Source organism: Glycine soja, chromosome 17, assembly GCF_004193775.1.
Source record: "Glycine soja cultivar W05 chromosome 17, ASM419377v2, whole genome shotgun sequence".
Taxonomy (NCBI): Eukaryota; Viridiplantae; Streptophyta; class Magnoliopsida; order Fabales; family Fabaceae; genus Glycine; species Glycine soja.
Genome location: NC_041018.1, coordinates 41,648,549 through 41,663,942, shown reverse-complemented (window position 1 = coordinate 41,663,942; position 15,394 = coordinate 41,648,549). Strand labels below are relative to the sequence as shown.

The following is a 15,394-nucleotide window of genomic DNA, read 5'->3' as shown; positions in this document are numbered from 1 at the left end:
AGAACACGTGTATGTTCTCATTGTTCTAAACTTACCCTCTCTATTTCGATAAGAGGTAAAATTCAAAAGAAAAAATAAAAATGAATTTTATTGAGAATTTATAATATTTTTGTTCTTACTGAGTTCTTCACTCGTCCGATCTTCTGCGTGCTATCTTCTCCTTAAGTTGAGCTCCTTCTCCAATATGGGGGTGAGAAACTTGAAAAGAAACTCTGATGACAAAAGTCAGTGTATGACTAAGGTGTTTTCTTGTTAGGAGGAAGTGACCCCTCAATCTTCCTTCCATGTTGCCCATTAAGGTCGTTTGATGAAAGACGTGTGATTGAGGAGGTGATCGGTTGATCAATTATATGTGGATCATGCACAGTATAATTTTGATTGGTAAAAATAAAGAGAGAATCTTTTTATTTGTTTGATTGGATGAAAAGATTAGATAAGGAACAAAATATAATAATTATAAAAGATTTTTTTTTACTTTTTTTAATGTTTCATAACAATCCTCAAGTTTTGAAACTTATTGATGTCTAGGAGGTATTTATGCAACCCATTATCATCCAAATAAAAAAAAAATCCTTAATGCCTAATCCATGTCTTCATCCTTGTGCTCTAATTAGGAATTGACTCATTTTTAAAATAAATGTCATTTTTCATGTTCATTAATGTCTTTTGTTATGTTATCTCATGGTTCTTACATTGATATTGTAAACTGATGAAGTGTTTTTCTTTAATTTTGTTGTTATTACTTGATTAGTGTTGAGTGTCTACACCTATTGACCCTTAACAAAGTTTTACCTCTTAAATCAATAAAAAAATCAAAATTATATCCAAAAATTCAAAATAATAAGTTATTTTGAAAGAATTAACATGCCGTTAATTAAATAAAAAAGATTTAAATTTTTAAAAATTAAGAAGTCAATTTAGAAACCAAAAATAAGTCAAGGTACATCAATATATTTTAGCCAAAAACTTATCCAAACATATAGCGTAACCTTAGAAGTGTTTTTTTTTCCCACCGAATTGTTAAGAAAAATAAAAATCTTAAACAATGGGCTTCTACAATCGTTATCCTGGTCCCATTAAGTCCTAACAACTTCTGGCGTGGCACGTGTTAATGTCCAACCTACGAACCAAGAGAACAAATTCACAAAAATAAAAAACAAAAACAAATATTTCGAAGAAGAAGTAAAACGTTGCTTCCTCATATTCTCTTCCGCCTTGAACATTCGCACAAGTCACAGAGAGAGAGACAGTCTCTCTCGAGCGCCAATTCAGACTCTGCGCGCAGAACATTCTACGATTCTCGCGAACCCTCGCGAGCCGGTGGAGCTCCTCCTTTTCAAACCTCAACCGGAGCTAGCTAGGGTTTCGATTTCATTCGCCAACGCAAACGTATACCCCTCTCTTTTCCTTTCTCTCTTTTATCGCTTAATTCCCTTCTCTCGCACTTATTCTTTCTTCCTTTCTTAGGTATTTACGTTTTCCGTAACGCATCTCACCGTTTTCATTATGACAACTTGCCTATTAACTTATCCCTCTTTACATTTTGATACGCCTGCGATTTGTTTTGTTTATTTATTTATTAGGGTTTTCCGTATCTTCCATCAAACGCCGAATTTAGGGTTTTGCAATAGCCGCGTCTATGCCACCCCCTCCTTGACAATTTCTATGCCACTCTTGGTTGAAATTAAGGATTCTTGTTCTGTTTTTTTTTTTTTTTGTTGCAAGTTTTATGCCTAATGATTTCAGAGTGCATTTGTTCTTAATCTGAATTTGTTAATTTAATTGCATTTACTGTTGGGGATTGTGATTTTACTTCTGAATTGGCCGTTGCAATGATGAAATAATATTGATTCAGTGATCGTGATTGGAAAGTTACAGCTTATTATTATTATTATTATTATTATTATTGTGAGTGTGTGACTTTGTACCAGTCCTTGAAGTGACTGGTAATCTTATTGTTGATGGATTTAAGTTTAGTTATTTTATCACTCTTTTAAGATACGACCTGATTTATCCAACGTTGTTTAGAGTAGGTAGTTTGTAAAGTGATAGCTCATAGGCTTGCTTAATCTTTTAAAATATTTCTCTGAATTGCGCATCCTATGTTATTCATCTATAGTTCTGTTCTGTAGCACAAATTATTTTTATTGTGTGAATTTTTTAAATATTACTGGTGAACTATCTTAAGTGACTAAAATAATGTTTTGTTATTGCTTAATGTGGGGGTTATAGATATTTTCCTTTAGTTAACTTTATTATACCATGATCTATTTATCCCGAGATTTCAAACTGTTTGTTAAATTTCTGGAATCTTTCACCCTTAATAATCAAGTAAGTAGTATTTATGACGGTGAACATATGATTTTTCTGGTAGAGAAAAGATACATATAATACCCATTGAATTAAAATTATGTACTTGGTCTTAAATGTTACATGAACAGAACTTTAAGGCCTTCCAAATTCATGTGGATTACTTCCACTTAATAAAATAGAAATAGAAAATCAAAACACAGAACCTTGGTTCTCACTTGATGCGCTCCCTATATATACATGCTTCCGCTATATGCCACAATGTCATCTGCCATTTTATTGATAACATTGTTTTTGACCCTGCTTTGTGAGGTTCATTATTCAGAGAAAAAAAACCTAGTTAATTTAAGAAGGTGAATAGACCTTTCTTAAAAGATATAAATTCATTTTTTTTTTAATTTTTGGATTAAGCTCTGTTTCAAAATAATGTCTTATATTCTTTTGGGGGCCATTATCATAAGAAAAAGGTGTTATACAAGAATGCAAAGATTGATTTTGGTGGTATATGAATTAGGTCCAAAGAATTGGAATTTGTTTGATTTGTACAGTGGAGTGCTCTTTTCTTACCTATTTCTGTGGCCATTACTCTTTATTTTGTGTGTTTCTTTTTCCTATATCTTCTTCTTATTATATTTTAACTGTTCCTATTTCATGCTTTGTTTCTAATGTTTTTACATAGCCAGTTCCAAGCCTGTATGAAAGAGGAGGGTTGTATTAGGCAGTCAGTATCCAATGTAAAACTTCGTTGATTTTATGTCCATACTACACAATATAGGATTAAGAATGAATGCATTAGAGAGAAAGTCAGGGTAGCAACTAATCTAGAAAAAATGGTAGAATCTCATCTTAGATGGTTTGGGCATGTGTGAAGTCGTGTAGAAAGCCCATTAAAGAGAGTATATTAGATGGAGGGTAGTGTATCACTAGAGGTAGAGGGAAGGAAACCCTAAACTGAGAAAACTGTATTTATTATTATTAATGATGGTCCAAGACTGCCAGGATTGATATCCATATTTGGTCACTTGCGAATAAGACTGAAAATTATGTGCATTTATTTTTCAGTGATATTTTACCTTATTGTTGCTGTAAACTTAGAATTCTATTTTTGTGTGCTCTGATTTTTTGTTATAAATCTGTGATTTTAAACTTTTCAGATTATTGTTTCCATTCCCAACATGCATATTTACTTTGTTATCATATTTTGCAGTGCATGTTTGTGAAGCTTTATTCCTGAAATCCCAATAAGCCTCTTAATGGGAGAAAAAGTTCTTGCGACTTGCATACCAAAAGGACAGCCTTGATGCTTTGAGAAAGGTTATGTGAAGCAGTATGACTCTTGAAGATTTCTTTACGTTGACTGAAATGAAAGATGGCCTCATGGCCCCTTCTCGAGTGCAAGAGTTGGTCTCTGTAATGAAGAAGGAGCAAGATTGTGTTGCTAAGAATGCTGGTGATACAACAAGGCAGTGGGCTGCTGTTGCAAGCACTATTGCTGCTACAGAGAATAAAGATTGTCTTGATTTTTTTATTAAATTAGATGGACTTGGGTTCATCAACAAATGGTTAAAGGATACCCTGAATTTGGGTGCTGATAATACTAATGATGGCTTCATTGAAGAGTCAATTACTGCAATGTTACGTGCAATTGAAAAACTGTATCTAGACAGCGAGAAATCAATTTCATCAGGAATTTCTGTGACTGTAAGTAACCTTCTTGGTCATCGTAGCTCTAAGGTGCAGGATAGAGCAAGAGTATTATTTGACCGCTGGAAAGGAGGTGGAGATGGAGATGCTGAACCAACTGATAATTCGGATCTTGGTAGAATCAACAATGTGAGTGATGAAATTGTCAGTGAGAAAGGCCAACCATCTTCTGTGAATGAAGCTGGCAATGAAGATGATCATGTATCTCAACCTGCTGGAGGTGAGAAGTCTCTACTGGGAGGCTCAGATAGTCAGCTACAAGAAAAAGTTTCTAGCATACAGATACAGAGTGCTGACAATGCACTCCAGTCCTCTGTAAGGTTGGATTGTGAAGATGCCAAAGAGAGATCAAACCATGTTGATAGTGTTTTGGCTTCTGTTCAAGAAGTTGCTAACATAAATGAAGGCGGCACCACATCGGCTGGGACCTGTAACTTACCTGTTAATAAACAAGACAGTTTCAAAGGTCAACAAGATGATTTAGAGTTAAATGACTTGTCCAAAAAGGAGATGCAAGATGAAAATGTTAATGATCCTCCAGAAGAATTAAGAGCATCAGATATCTCTTTGGCATCTGCAAAGCCAGAACCTGAACCTGTCTCCATTGGTGATAGTGAAGCAAAAGCACTGGAATCTGTGAAAGAAGAACCTGCTTTAGAACATAACGCTGAAAGCAATGAAAATATCATTTGTCCTAAAATAAATGTTTCTGGTAGCATGAGAACACCTGCGTCAGATGGGATAAGTGTGGGAGATGATGTCAGAGCTATAAATTCCAGCAATCCACAACTTCCCAAAGCATCAGAAAATGATGACTGTTGTTCTCAAGCATTGCAGGACTTATCAGTCACTAGCAGTCACTTGGAAAAGCCTGAGATGTCTTTCCTCAAAACACAATATGTAGGAGCAGTTAAGGAAAGCAAGGGCCAAGAGTCTGATCAAGATGATGATACCTCAGATGGTTCTGACTCTTCTAACCAGGGTAAAGGTCCCACAAGCCCTAACATTATTGACAAGAATTCTGACATGGAACTTGAGTATGGTATTGTTGATGCTTTAGAAGTTGCTCGACTAGTTGCCCAGGAAGTTGAGAGGGAATGTGTCAGCCCTATAAAGCAAGGGCATGGCCAAGTTTCTTATAAAGTCAACAGTACCACAAATGGTTCTGATTCTTTTAAATGGGGAAATGGCCCCAAAAGCCCTAATGTTATTGACAAGAGTTCTGATATTGAACTTGAGTATGGTATTGTTGATGCTTTAGAAGTTGCCCGACAAGTTGCTCAGGAGGTTGAGAGAGAAGTTTGCAGCTCTTCTTCAGAGAAAATCTCAGAAGGTGGAATCAGGCAGGCAGCCAGCCCTGATTTTGTAGGGAGAAAGGATGAAGTCACTCGTGTCCTACATGAGGAGGTATCATCCAGGCAAAGCAACTCTGATGAGGTGTGTTCTGAAGAGGCAGGACATATGAGTGTTTCCGATAATATTGAGGCTGGGCAAGATGACTTGGAGTCCTCGCAGGTGACTGAAGCAGCTCGAGACCCAGGAGGTAACTCAGAGAAAAGTCTCTGTACCTTTGATCTCAATGAAGAAGTTGGTTCTGATGATATGGATGTTTCTGTGAATGCCATGTCTACTATGCCAATACCAGTTGTTTCTGCTTCAAAACCTGCACTGACTTCTTGGTTGCCAATGGCCCCTTTGCAGTTTGAGGGGACCCTTGGATGGAAAGGATCAGCTGCCACCAGCGCCTTTCGTCCTGCATCTCCTCGTAAAAATTCTGATAATGAGAAGAATGTTTCTGTTGGTGGAAACTCCTCAGAGATTTCCAAGCAGAGGCAGGATTGCCTTGATTTTGATCTGAATGTGGCTGAGGGTGAAGAAGGACTGCTAAAACAAATTGGTGAATCTTCAGGCCTTCCTTCTGGCCAATCATCAGTGGAACTTAGTCCTAAAAGATCAAGCAGGTTCAAATTGGATTTAAATAGTATCGGTGATGATGGTGATGCCCAACCTTCAGATCAGAGGATGGAGGGGCCACTTTTTCCCAGAAGAAATGGTTATTGGAGCCCATCACCTGCTTCATCGTCATCATCAATGCAACCTTTAGTACGAAACATTGATCTGAATGACAGACCATTCTTTCAAACCGATTTAGTGGACCAAGGGCTTAGTAAGTCATCTTCGATTATTGAAGCATATAAACAATCCAAGTCGGATGCTCCTGTGATCTCTATTTTGGGTGCCAAGGTGGAAGTTGGTACAAGAGAATATATTCCTCAAACTTTGTCTTTTCCAAATGGCAAGGCTATTGAGCCTGCAATGGATCTTCCATTGTCAGGAGCAGGTAGCGTTTTAGGAATGGGCCCCACACTATCCTACAATCATTCAACTGCTTTTGGGTACAACGGACTGACATCAGTGCCTGCTTTATCTTTTTCACCAGCCATGTATGGATCACCTGGTGGCCCAATTCCATACATGGTAGACTCAAGAGGAAGTCCAGTCGTGCCTCAGGTTGGGGGATCTTCCTCAACTGCCCTGTCATCTTATTCTCAACCTCCATTTATCGTGAGCATTACCGGTACACAGCTTGGTTTAAATGGGGTTGGATCTTCACGCCCCAACTTTGATCTGAACTCTGGCTTCACGATTGATGGAGGGAACAGAGACATGTTGACTGCAAGGCAATTTTTCTTTCCTGCTCAAGGCAGAGCTATGGAGGATCATGTGAGGACCCTTCCACAATCCTCAAGTTCTGGAGTTAGTGTGAAAAGAAAGGAACCAGATGGTGGCTGGGATACCTATCCTCTTAGCTACAAACATCAGCAACCTCCATGGAAGTAGCTCTAATTTTATTCGTGGTTTGCCTCTCCTCTGTCTGATCTGTTTATAATTCTGCTCCGCTCCCAATTGATGCTTTATATTATTACTTTAGTTGATCCTGAAGAATAGGCCAGTCCATTGGAATCCTTTAGCAAGAGAAGAACCAGCCCAATAAAAGGCGGAGGAAGATGGATGTAATATGATTTATGAGATTGATTGGAAAAGGGGGAAATTAGTTTTTCTTTTCTTTCTTTGGTTTTTTTTTTTTTTTTTTGCGTGCAGTTTTTCGTACAAGCCCATATGGCTTGGTACATGTAGCTGTAGCTTTTTTCATATGTCAAAGAAATTATAGGCATAGTATCGTGTTTCCCACTGAGTGGTAGCTTGAGTACACATGGTCACATTTAGTTGATTTTAGTGGGTTTTTATTATCAAGGAATAACCTGTATAGAGAAAGTTGTGTCCAGAACTTCTCCGCTTACATAAAATAGTCTAACTAGATACAAATCTTGGTTATGGTTAACTCGTGCTCTTAATTGTTATGTCTTAGGTTTCATTATCTATTTGTGCATTACTGAACAATCAAATCTGCAGCCCCATCCTGTGCTATAATCATCAGCGATTATTTTCAGAAACATTGAGCATATTACCCATGACGTGATTGTCTTTGGATTGATGGTTGCGTTTGATATATTTTAGAGCCATCCTGATTTTGCTGCATGCTTATTGACGCCCGGTTTCATGGGTTAAACTCACTGTCATCCCCTGTATAAAGTCACACAGTAACTTGCATCACATGCATTTTGCCATTATTTGTAGTTAAGTATATGCCATTATTTGAAGTTAAGTATATATTTGGTATGAGTAATTATAAAAATATCGATATTATTTTTACTTTTCCTTTTTTTATATGAAAAAATACATGTAAATAATAAAATAATACAACTTTTTACTACTTTATTACAGATTTTTTAAAGAAAGATAATAATATTTTATTAAAAGTAAAAAAAAAAAACGAGAAAACATGTCCACTGGCCGTAATTTTCATTTCAAACCATCTTCATTGTCTCTCCCACCATTATCATGCATATTTTTTTTATAAGTAAATGTTAGTTGTTAGAATGTAAATTTTATTAATAGAGAAAATTGAATGTGATCTTTTTTTTTTCTTTTAATCATTCAATTAACCTTATGTCTCCATTAACATCCATGTTCCTTTAACAACTGCTAACTCAAATCATGCATGCAATGAAACATCTCGTCTGTGTTGAGGCTTTGAGAAATAGAGTTCCCAAAATATACGTGAACCTATTCTATTCTTTTTGGAACATATTTATAGGTAGTCTTACGATTACAACTTTCAAGCTACTCCATTAAGAAGATGTATAGTTTTTTTTTTTTTTTTAAATGATCACACTGAAGTTCAAATTTATAATCTTATGCATTCTACTCTAACCTTCACCACTAATGGCCGACCTTATTGGTACATTAAATGTATAGGCTTAATTTTGGTATAGGTTAATGTGAGAAAAAAAAACATTTTTATTTTAGTCATTTGTCGCATTTCATTTAATAAAATTAACTATGCTTAATGTTACAAGAAGTGTTATATTTATTAAATAATATAAGAGCATCGGTAATGCATCGTTGTTTAAATGAGTTATTTATCTAAATTTTGTGAGTCTTACAATGTCACATAAATTAAAAACTTTATATAAAAAATTACTTCGATGCTTAAGTTGATAGAGTGTATGCTTAACTTGAGTTACATTAACTTTTGCAATTAAAAAATGATTCTTTAATTGATAAGAATGAATTAAGCGTCAATTATTTATATAAACAATTCAATTAAGTAATTTAGTGTCAAGTCATTTACTCCAATGATAAAAATTTATTAAGCAGCGTTGCTTAATTTTAAACAATTCATTAAACATTCCTATTAAAGATATAAATGTAGTGTATTTGGATGATGGATTTTGAAAATTTAGAGAATTTAAAATTCAGGAAAATTGAAATGTGGCCATTAAATTCCTTGAATTTTTAAAAATACTTGTTTGGATGAAGAAATTGACATTCCTCAAACTTCAATTTTTTTTTGTTTGGATGAAACTAATTGAATTCTTTGTTTGAATTAAATCATTTCAAATTCTTATATTTTATTTTTTTTATTCTTTTCTACAATTATATTTTAAAAATATAAATAGTAATATAATTAAAGAAATGTTTTAATATAATAATTGCTTAATAATCTACATGTTATGTATGTATTCTTCAATTATATTTTTTAAAAATATAAATAGTCATATATTATGTATGTTTCTTCAATTATATTTTTATAGACCTCTAATTAATTTTTAAAATATACATTTAGAACTACAGGATAATTTTTTTTATATAACTCAATTGATAAAAAAAAAATATTTCAAACAACTCACACGTATTGTTGCCAATATTTTGTTCCAAAAGTAAAAGAACTCCCGACCAACAAAACATTACTAGAGAAATTAACAAGTTACACGATTAGTGCTTAAAGACTCTTATGAGACAATTTCTATCATTTTACAAGCTGCTATAAAGTCAAAATAGTTCCTAACATCCATAAGCTACTGCAAAGTTTAATTGATGCCTATTCTGATCTCTCCAACCAAAGCAAAACCTGCCCACAAGTGAAACACAAAAAACATGGATTTTAGCCAAAGCTAACCAAAAAAAAAGAGAAATACAAATTAGTCTTCGCAAGATTTATAGCATCATATATGAGGAGTGCTACCAAAATTAGTCACTCAAAAGCCCATATCAGTCTCTCCTTAAAGGATCATAGTAAAGTCCAGCAACTATCACAATCTCTGAACTGAACCCATTCAGGCCATTTTAATTAGTCCCTTTTAAGGTTTAAAATATGTTACATAATAGGAAAGCAAAGAAAATTGAGATGCTAAGACGATACCTAGAGAAAAACAAAGAAAATTGCTGGTTCTCCATCACTCATTAGTGATTGAGCTAACTATCAGGCCCAGACAGCCAAAGCTAAATATGTCGCTATTTCAAGGGAACATGCAAAATAGCTGCAAGTTCAGACAAAATTTTTAATGACTAAATTGGAGAAATTTCAAACCAGCTTATCCAAATAACAGTGAGGAACTAACTCTAATAACATACCAAAATCATTTTTGTCATAATTCATATGTCAGCCCAAGGACCTGCTAATACCACACATACTACTGATTTTGAGTCTCTTTTATTTGACACATTGTCTACCTCTCTCATTGAAGATATAAGGTGAGTATGGTGTTGAAGATATAAGGTGAGTATGGTGGTTAAGGGAGAAGAAAAGGAGGGGAAGGTAGCGGGTTCGATCCCTCATGCTAATAAGACTAATATTCTAATAACTAACATTTGTCAATAAAAAAAAGAAAAAAAAACTCTCCCATTAAGACTGAACATGGTAATCAACATGATAATTGTTCCTGCACGGCATACCCAGAATCTTTGATACATAAAATCTCTTACAACAGAAACAGATTCATTTGTTAGGAAACATTTTCTAACATCCAGTAGCTAGGGAAAATCTTTTTGAACCAAAATCCTAGGTCATGGGAGATCTTGTATGTGAACATCATCATCTAGCAAGTTAAATTAGGCCACAATGGATGATAGCATACAAATATTTTTCTATATTTCATGTGATTTTGGGACCACAGTTTTAGCTTGTAATACCAACCCCTAACTCTAAAATGACAGATGGAGGAGGATAGGAGAGTCACAGTGTATACCACTGAACTCAAGGCACATTATATCTCCAACGAGGGAAGGTTCACTCTAAGACCAAAATTTATAATTGAGGGTTGAAAACCCACCCCAAAAGCCATATCCCTCTTATTCATGCTCACTCGTATAGCTTTAACAACAATAAAATTTTGTGTATTTGCATTCTACATTTTGCTGCAGAAAATGATTTGTATATGTAATTCCTTGATTTCCTTCTTACATGAAGCCAGATTAACGTTTGAACTTCAATTGTTAAGTCTACTATGCGGTTAGTTGCAGGGAAAACACATGAATGAAGAAAAATCTCATGAAAGGAGAACAAAAGGCAAAGGTATATGGAAAAGTCAATTGATATTCACATGGTCTGTATCCTTCCCATATAAGGTTCAGGCAAGTGTGTGTGTAATCGTTTGGAAAACATGATATAAAGGGAATTACTATGGTCCTTGTTTCAAATTTTGACAAAAACAAAAAAGACTATATATGTGAATCATTAGTTTTGAGGCTTTGCTAATGTTTCATGCATTTATATACATGAGGTATATGGTATTGGTGATCATTCCTGTCTCAAGGGAATATCAGAGCCTACCTTGAAAGCGGTCCAGAGCTCACAGAAGATCGGTTCGGATCACTGAATTTCAAGACAGTTTTACTTGGAACCTCCCGTTTGGTATAATCCATATTTCCATGATCCATGTAATGGAAATATTATTTATTACTTTAATAGATAAAGAATTATATTATAATTGTTAATTAAAAGCTAAAAATTAGAATCATACTAAAATATTTAAATATATGTAATAAAATATAAAAATATTAAATTTTTAATTAATTATAAAAAAACTATACTCTTTATTCACTTTAGATAAATAGCTTTCATTTATTTTAAAATTAAATAAAATAGGTTTAATTTATTAGCCTGAGTTAAATATGTAAAATTAATTTTTTTTAAAATTCAATGTCTTTACAATTTCAAGGGTCAGAGTAATAGTTAACTCACAAATGATTCTTAAAAATACCCTTCTTTAAGAGTAACTCATCAAAACACATTCCCATTCCCATTCAAAAATGATTATTCAAATTTATATTGTAAGAATATATTTTATTGAAATAGAAACCAATTTCTTAGTGGTTAAAAAATTAGGAACTAAGTTCAAATTTATTAACAACTAAAAATAATAAGACATTAGTTAATCAATTAAAATAAAAGCAAAATGTTATTGAAAAATAATTTTTTATATATTTCAATCACATTAAAATATATAAAAAAAAGTAATTTCAATGACATTTAAATATAAATAACATGAGAGAGAGAAAGAATTATGCATTAAACATAGTAATAATCACATTAATAATAGAATTAAGAACAAAATAAATATCTAAATTCGACTGATCATTGAAGCCGAGATTATCTAACTCATTTATAACCTTAGATCAATTAGACAAACCCAATATATTAACTAAATCAACAAATTTTAAGTATACAATAATTTCTTTTTACATAACCCATGATCCAAACTAATTCAAGTGGACTTAAAAAACAAAAATGTCATAATTAATTATTAAATTGTGTAGGTTTATTTAACAGTATTTTAAAATAAATATTAATATAATAACTAATTTGAAAATTTTAATACTAATTAATTTGAGTATCTTATTCTCAATTAACTAAGTAAATCATTTAAATTGATATTTTTTAAATTTAATTAATTAAATAAAAACAGGTTAACAAACAAGATCAAATAATACGTAGCCAGTAAAACACCCTAGTCGAGTAAATAATTGAGTTATGTTATTCAAAGTACAAACTTCAACAAAAATTGACATGTTAAAGTTTCTTAAAAAAATTCCATAATTATTTTTCAACTTTATCAACACTTGATTTGTTATAGTCCAACCTGTATCAGAATTACCCGAATGGCCTGGATTCCTAGATTCTTGTAACCTTATTCACAAATATAAAATGTCACTTTGCCTATGTCCAGTAGCAATTCACCAGGTGAGTGAGTAGTCATCAAACTCATCTCTTAACAGAGAGAAATTATTACATATTTCAAGGTTACCATAATCCTAATGAATTTTCCCGTAATAAATAAGTAAGTTTTATTAATTTTTTCATAAATTAAAACTTTTAGTCATATGCAACGTAATTAGTCTGAACCGATAAATTCAGCAAAAAAAAAAAAAAATCAGAAAAAAAAGTCTGAACCGCTTTCATTCTGCCAGCTACCACCACCACTGACTTGGTTAGGATATGAATTTTCATAAAAATAATATTTCATGACAGTTATATTAATATTTAATAATGATATTTAAATTTAAAAATTATCAAAATTATATAATTTTAAAGAAACAACAAAGAAAAAGCGAGATCCGTTGGGATATATGTCAAACAAAGAAATTTTTTGGAATGGACATAATATATCTCTGGTCGAGACTAATTCAACACCTAACAAGCTAAAACCAAAAGCAACATTAGACCTCTGTGCTAGCTGACGCGTCCAAATCCAATACGTTGAGTTTAATAGAGACAACTCGCAGGTACATAATGTGGGCTGTTGGCAACTTTTGTTTCTGTGTCTGTATTTTTTTTATTTTTTCATAAACCCTTCAAGCATTAGTCCTTAGGTTTAATTAAGTTCTTAATACTTTAAATTTTTCTGTTTTTTAATTTTTATTCTCTCAATATATTTTTTTTTAATAAATTTTGATTTTTTACTGCTTTTGATCGTTCTATTTTTCTTTTTCATTTTTAATCTCTTATTCATAGCAATATGAAATCTGTTCAACCTTTAGTTTATTATCCATGTGTTGCTACTAGGTTTGTTTGTCATCTCTTGTATAGGTGTGTCCTTCACTCTTTTTTTTTTTTTTTTTTCACTTTCTTTGTCTTTTCTCTTTAGTGTATTCTCTCTTTGCCTTAAAAGTTAAAACCTTTGTTATTTTTTAATTTTATTTTCTCTCTGTATTTTTATTCAAACCATGCAAATACATGATTTTTCTCTGTAATTTGTTTTTATTGTTCAAAATTAGTCTTAAATATAAAATAAATAATAGACCTAAAAATCAACTTAAATTTAATTTGAACCTTTCCTTTTAGTACAAACTTGATTTAATTCAAGTTTAGTTTAACTCATTTAAAATTATAATTATCTTTTTTATTATTTATCTATTCCCTGCAAAATAAAATTAATTAAAAACTAATGATAAAAATTTAATAATATGAAATATATCATTTAATATATATTAAACTCATTTTCTGGAGTTCATCTCGTTTATTTGTCGAATTAATTTTTTTAACTCAAGTTTAACTTATTTGACTTATGAAATAAGTTTAATGAATTGAGTTTTGAATTATACTATTTTTAAATTGATTTGTTTCATTGTTACTTGTACCTAGTGTTTAAAAAAGAGAAATATCATGGTGTAACTTTATTCAAACTCAGGACTAGAAGTGTATTTTTTATTGAATCTCAAGTAATGCAATAGGAAAAAAAAAGATTGTGATAGATACACAATGTTATATTATTATAGTAATTAAGAGAGATTTTTTAAAAAAATGAAATCTTTGTTAAATTTATAATTTTTCCAAAAATTAGTACCGCAGAAAATACCACACATATAAGTCCACCTTCACCAACCATCCTTTTATTTTTTTCCTCTAACAACCTATAATAGTTCATATCATGTCAGCAAAAGAAACCGCTGCTTTGCTCACTCCATTATGATCAGTCATCAGTGTCTCCAACTCCAAACCTGGAAATTGATATTCAAACACCAAGCACAAACCAATGTACATTTTCCTCCCATTATATATATATTTTTCTTAAAAAAAAATACATTACTTATTCACACAAATCCGGCCTCTAACCAGATATATATCAACATATATTACAAGCTATACACATACATATAACTAACTGCATATACCACCACTCTCAAGTTTCAATTCTCGTCCCCTTCTCAAAAAAGTTGTTGGTAAAATTTAATGCATCATATGTATACCATATATAAAATAACGGAAACCGACAACCCAAAAGAAAAAGAAATTAAGAAATTAATTAACCCCACCCATACCTTTGCATAGCGAAGAGTCATTCCCATATCTTTGCATAGCGAAGAGTCTTGGACAATGAGTGCCAAGTTTTTTTAACTAACCCCACCCCCCCCTGTTTTTTGTGTGTCGCACGCATATTGTATTGATCCAGTAATCAAGAGAAGTTGTTAATTACAAAGTTGTGTAAGGAAGATTCTGGGGTAGTCTGAAGCGAACCTGCGACGCCGGCGATCGCACCGCCACGCCGTGCCAGCAGATGCCACCTTTGCACGTTTCGTGGGTGTGGTGCGGCGGCGGCGGAGGAGGAGGAGGAGGCTGAACGGCGGCAAATGCATACGTGGCCTTGCGAGACACGTCCCACGTCAGCGTGGCAACGAGAATGAGCGCCACCGCGGCGGTGGACGCAACGAGCACAAAGCAGCCGCTGAAGCTGCGTCCGCACAGGAAGCCGTAGGCCTTAATAGAGAGGATCAGCGCCACATAGAGCAGCGTTAGGTTACTCACCACAGCATCAGACACAGCCATAGAAGAGGAAGAGAGAAACAAAAGTGTGTGGATTTGGGTTTTGGATGTGGCTTTAATGCGTCGTCGTCTCGGGAATGTTTCAGGGGTTTTAATAATGAGTCAGGGAAATTACGGAAATGGGTCCCTGTTGTCTGAAATCTCTCTCTGCAAAATCACTTTCTTTCTTCACTACCACATCGAGCTTATCTACTACTACCTTTCATTTCACAA

The 15,394-nt window shown here is 33.2% G+C and overlaps 2 protein-coding genes across 2 annotated transcripts; one reads left to right on the top strand and one right to left on the bottom strand.

Annotated features, from left to right (window-relative positions):
- The first annotated feature begins 1,152 nt into the window (after positions 1–1,152).
- Positions 1,153–7,357, top strand: LOC114393187 (dentin sialophosphoprotein-like). Its single transcript, XM_028354451.1, has 2 exons — positions 1,153–1,389; positions 3,518–7,357. Exon 2 carries the CDS (start codon positions 3,640–3,642, stop codon positions 6,853–6,855), a length of 3,216 nt encoding a protein of 1,071 aa, XP_028210252.1. The 5' UTR covers positions 1,153–1,389; positions 3,518–3,639; the 3' UTR covers positions 6,856–7,357.
- A 6,792-nt stretch (positions 7,358–14,149) lies between these two features.
- Positions 14,150–15,394, bottom strand: LOC114392979. Its single transcript, XM_028354239.1, has 2 exons — positions 14,876–15,394; positions 14,150–14,358 (listed from the first exon to the last, which is right to left on the bottom strand). Exons 1-2 carry the CDS (start codon positions 15,182–15,184, stop codon positions 14,338–14,340), a joined length of 330 nt encoding a protein of 109 aa, XP_028210040.1. The 5' UTR covers positions 15,185–15,394; the 3' UTR covers positions 14,150–14,337.